At 51.3% G+C, this 5592-nt stretch overlaps 1 protein-coding gene across 1 annotated transcript in view; it reads left to right on the forward strand.

Moving 5' to 3' along the window:
- The first annotated feature begins 3843 nt into the window (after positions 1-3843).
- DYNC2I1 (dynein 2 intermediate chain 1) overlaps positions 3844-5592 on the forward strand; it is an 88022-nt gene continuing 86273 nt past the window's right edge. The window contains 1 exon segment of the mRNA XM_014586034.1: positions 3844-3904. Within this exon segment, the coding sequence (XP_014441520.1) occupies positions 3844-3904 (61 nt within the window).

The raw sequence follows: 5592 nt of genomic DNA on the forward strand, positions 1-5592 counted from the left end.
TTTCCCTCTCTCTGTCTCTCTTTGGCCAGCTCATGAGTCCTATGTCAACAACCTAAAGGGTAAAAAAAAAAGTGTTACGTAAAACTGCATGAATTTGAAATGTTTTTACACAAAAAGCAATTCATACTTTAATTCCATTTTTCCATAAATTGTTTGAAGGTCCCTCCTATGAAAGAAGTGTCTTGTAACCTTTGGCTTTCCGTCTCCATGTGAGGCCAGTGTGCTCTCTTCAAGAGAATGCCGCACCATCGCACCGCCTGGGAAGCAGGAGTGGCCCTCGCCAGGCCCCAGACCTGTGGGAGCCTTGATCTTGGACTTCACAGCCTCAAGAATGGTGAGAAAATAAGTCTGTTCTTTATAAGTTACCCAGTCTCATATATTTTATGATAGCAGCATGAAACAGTCTAAGATTAGGGAGACTGCATAATTTCATACGAAGCTCTGAGATTCAGAAAAAGACAGTAATGAGTAAATGTCTGTTTAGATAGAAAACAGGTTAACAGAAGGCCATTCAGTGGCATGGTGGTTAAGGCAGCTGGATTCCACGTGGCTGACTGAATGGTTCAAGTCTCAGATCCAGCAGCTTGAAAAGCACACTGGGCATGTGTGCATGCCCCAAATTATTAGAGAAGGGAGAAGGAAGGGATCAAAGCATGGCCAAAACCTGGGGGCTGATTTCTTACTTTCCCTCTGTCTCTCTCCAGCTAGTGCACATGTCCTACAGCAAAACTAAAAGAGAAAGAATGAAAGACAGGGACCAGCAGTTGGTGTAGTGGCTACATCAGTGGAATACCATGTAGCCGACGGTGGTTCGAGTCCCGGACACGCTGGGTGCATGTGCGTGTGTGCCCAGATCCCGAGAGGAGAATGGAGGAGAAGGGATTGCGGTGTGGCCAGCCCCCCTGGGGAGTGATTTCTCGCTTTCTGTCTCTCTGTCTCTCTCTGTCTTCCTGGTGAGCGCACATGCCCTATAGCAAAAACCTCTCAAAGAAAAGGAAAAAAAGAAAGAGAGAAAAATAGATAACAACAAAGTAGAACAAATGGCGTATGAAGTTAAAAAATGGGAATCTGGGGGTGGTGGTGGAGATAAGGGTTCTTTTTAAAATTATTTATTTATTGGGAACCAGCAGTTAGTGTAATGGCTATGTCGCTGGACTCCCACATAGTCGACCGCGGTTCGTGTCCAGGACCTGGTGACTTAGAACTCACGCTGGGCGCATGTGCGTACGTGCCCAAGATCCCAAGAGGAGAATGGAGGAGAAGGGATTGCGGCGTGGTCATCCCCCCTGGGGGGTGATTTCTCACTTTCTGCCTCTCTGTCTCTCTCTTTCTGGCGAGTCCACACACCCTATATCAACAACCTCTAAAAAAAAAAAAAGAAAAAGAAAGTAAAGCCCCTCCGCACGACTGGGTATTTTGAAATGTGGCCCTTGTCACGCCTCACTTACAGCCAGTCCCCTAGGCATGCCATACTGCCCGCCATCCTCCCCAGGTCATGTCGTTACGGATCTGTCTGTGCCATGCTCTGTGCCTGGACCATCCTTCTCCTTTCGGTCCTGACAGCAAACCCCTATTCATCGACTATGGTCTGAGTGTCCCCTCCAGAAGTCACGCAGGGTTTGAAGGCCTGCAGCCCCAGACCGTGGAGCTTCCAAACCGGGACCGAATAAACCTCTATTTTTACAAATCCCCGGTATCAGGTGTTTCCGTTATTCACAGTGGAAGACTAGGACATTATCTTTGCCTTTTTTCTTTTTTGGCTATTGGGCACATGTGCTTGCCAGAGAGATGCAAAGTGAGAAATTCCTCCCCCCACCCACAAGAGATGCAAAGTGAGAAATTCCTCCCCCCACCTACAATGCCATGCCTCAATCCCTTCTCCATTCTCCTCTTGGGATTTGGGCACACATACATGCCCAGTGAGTTTTTTCAAGCAGCTGGGTCCGAGACTCAGCTGCATAGCCAGCCACGTGAGACCCGGCATGTTAGGCACCACACCCCACAGCACCGGCTAGGCCTAGAACGTCACCTCCGAGAGCCAGCTCTTGCACGCTCCTCTGCTGCTTCGGTGGCACTCCCTCCCTTGAGTGGCTGTCTCTGGTTACACTTGCCCTGAACTCAGTTCAGCTTCTTCATGCTGGTCTCTTTCTGAAGCTGCTTATCCAGGAGCCCAGAGGCAGCTCTGTGCAAGTGAGGGAGGCTGGTGTTCTGGGGAGTCTGAGCTTGGTCGTCCACAGTCGTCTGCAGGGAACGCTGTGTGTCGTCAGAAGCCCTCTCCAGCTCTCCCACTCCGGGTCTGCTGCTTCGGTCTCCTAACGTAGAGTTAGGGTGTGGGCCAAGCTCGCACCTGGAGCTCTGGAGTCCCCAAGCTTTCTTGTCATTGGCAGTATTCAGCTCCTTGCAGCTGTTAGGACTGAGCTGGGCTCACCCTCAGCTCCTCTGAGGCCCCTCCACAAGCCTCTCAAAGGCCTGTTCCTTCCTCTTCAGGGTGACCGAGTGTCTCAGAGACACTGCCTTTTTTTCCTTCTTTTAGCTTTTTTTTTTTTTTTTACTTAGGGTGCATGCACTTGCCAGAGAGAGGAGACGGTGACAGGAAAAGTGAGAAATCATTCCCCAGGGGGGTTGGCTACAATCCCTTCTCTATTCTCCTCCCAGGATCTTGAGCACACACACACACACACACATGCACCCAGTATGGGCTTCAAGCCACTTGGTCTGGGATTCAAACCAGAGTCAGTCCTGTGGGAGTCCAGCAACATAACTGCTATGCCATCTGCTGGCCCTGCACTGCCTGCTTCTAAGGCCAGGCCTTCCCACATCTCCCTTGGCAGCAGCTCAAGGTCGCAGGGGCAGCCTGGTCAGGGTAACAGCCCACCGCAGTCGTCCAGGAGAGTGAGAACGGAGACGTGGGCATCAGGACCATGCCAGTCTCCAGCTGGCAGGAGAGAAGTGCTAAGCGCCCTCTGAATTCCCTGAACCCTGCGGTACGGTTCCCATAGCAGCTGCTTTATAAACCCACAGAGGGCTGTGCTGATACCCTGCACATTTTCATCTCCCCTAAATGCGTGTAGTCCACAATCTGTAATAACTACTAATCTTTTCTACGTGGAGACATTTTTGCTATAGGGCATGTGCACTCACTGGAGAGAGAGAGACAGACAGACAGGGAGACAGGGAGAAATACCCCTCGGGGGGATGGCCATGCTGCAATAAGTCTCCTTCAGACTCTTCTCAGGATTTTGGGCATGAACACACACACCCAGCGTGAGTTTCAAGCCTCCAGGTTCAGGAATCAAACCACAGTAAGCCATGTGGGCATCCAGCAATGTAACCATTAAGCCATCTGCTGGTTCCATAACAATAATTATTTTTTAAAGGAATTATTTAATTTTATGATTATCATTATTTTAAAATTTGCTATAGGGCACATGCACTCACGAAAGAGAGAGAAAAAGAGAGAGAGAGATAAAGCAAGCCTCCAGGTCCAGGACTTGAACCGCAGCTGGCCGTGTGGGGTTCAGTGCCCCGACACTTAATAGCTAACATTTGAGTGTTAGTGGTGCGAGGTGCCATGTTAGGTACTTCCACGCTCCTTCAAGCCTCTCAACTGCTCCGCAGACTGGCTCCCGTTTGTGCGGGAGAGGAGACTGAAACACAAGGTAGTTAAAGCGCCCAGGTCCACCCAGCTGCAGAGAACAGTCTGTGGTGTGGCCCTGGCTGCTGGGCTCCCTGCCAGTCGTGGCCAGTTCATGTCCTGCTCCGCTCGGCAGGCACGCTCTGTGCAACACCTGCATGTATGCTCAGGTCACGCCTGTGTGCCGGCAAACTACACGGTGGCGCAAGATGACGTGCACGAATGTGTTGCTCATTGCTGTGAAGTTTTGCAGGGCCAGCAGACGGCATGGTAAGAGGCTGAACCCCAGCACGGCCAACTGCAGCTCCATGTGGACCTGGTGGCCTGCTTTCTCACTTTCCCTGTTCTCTGGTGAGTGCATGCGCCCTATAGCAAATTAAATAATAATATATTAATGTTTTTAAAGGGGTCTTGTTTCTATCATAACCTGGAATTTTCTTTTTTTTAAATAATTATTTCTATTTAACTTTATTTTAATTTGACCAAAGAAGGACAGAGAGAGGAAAGAGGGAAGTTGCCAGGTCCAGGACTTGAACCACAGTTGGCCATGTGGGAGTCCAGCACCCTTACCCACTATGCCACCTGCCGACTCCCATAACCTGAGATTTTAAACTACATGTAGAGAATGAGAAAGTCACTTTTAACATAAACACACTGGAGAGGGTACAGGACTCCAGCAGATGGAGCAGGGACCTGAGGAGGGGCAGCGGGCTTGAACTGCACGAGTCGGGTGTTGGCGGTGTGTGGCCTGGAGGAAGGGACGTAGACCCCCGCTGGCGGAACAGCAGCCCGGGAGCACTGGACGGTGCACAAGCCTGCACGTTCACTCCGGATTCAATGGCATTCGCTGGCCCAGCCTCACTCTGTCTTCAGACCAGACACTCGAGCGCTGAACACAGGATCACGCCCCCCAGCCTCATCTCCAACTCAAGTCCACCAGGAACTCTCTCCACTCCCTCTGCAGTTGACCTCTCTCATCGTGGTGCTCGGGCAGCTGCAGCAGCTGAGGTGAGCCCAAGTGTCAAGTATACAGCAGATTGTGAAGACAGTGTAAGAAAGAGAAGGTGAAATGACGCATTTTCTGGGGCCAGCAGGTGGATGTGTTAAGGTGTGAGACTCCCCCGTGGCCAACCACGTTTGAGTTCCAGATCCAGCTGCTTGAAAATCATGCAGGCGAGTGTGCAGCATGCCCAAAATCCCGAGAGGGGATGTGGCATGGTCATCCCCCCAGTGATCCCTCACTTGCCCACTGTTTCTCTCTGGCCAGCTCACCTTCCCTATGACAAAACCTCACACACACAGACTGGCTATCTGTTAAGTGTCAGTGCCTACGCTGCTGGACAGGGTAACAAGGGCCAAGCCTAACAAACTTAATCACAGGACACAGGATCCTGCAGACACAGGGAAATCTGGATGGCACCTTCAGCGTGCCTGGGTCTGGACCACAGGCAGCCTCGGAAGCCAGAGGCCCAGGGGGTGTCTGGTGTTGAGGTCTGGGCAGAGTCCTGTCTCCTGCATGTGGAACGGGACCCTGAAGTGGGGTGGGAGTCTCTTTAAGGCGGGAAAGGTCGGGTAAGGCCATTGTAGCCATGCCAGGGTTAGGCTGGTTTTGGGGAAGACGGTTCCAGCTCTGGGTCCCTGTACAGGCTGGAAGGAGCTGCAGGTCTTGCCCGCGGGGCCTCAACATCCTGCATAAACGGTTCAGAAATAGGACATAAATATAATTTTTAAATGGGTTATTTAATTTTTATCATTATTATACATTTTTAAACTTGTTACAGGGCACCTATGCTCACCAGAGACAGAAAGTGAGAAATAAGCCGCCAGGTCAGGGACTCCAACCGCGGGAATCCAGCGCCTTCACCACCACGCCCCCTGCCGACCCCTGCGCTCTTTAACCTTGGACCCTAACCGAACGCCCGCAGCACTCCTGCACCCCGACCCGCGACCGCCAGGCG

This window comes from Tupaia chinensis, unplaced genomic scaffold, assembly GCF_000334495.1.
Source record: "Tupaia chinensis unplaced genomic scaffold, TupChi_1.0 Scaffold000110_1, whole genome shotgun sequence".
NCBI lineage: Eukaryota > Metazoa > Chordata > Mammalia > Scandentia > Tupaiidae > Tupaia > Tupaia belangeri.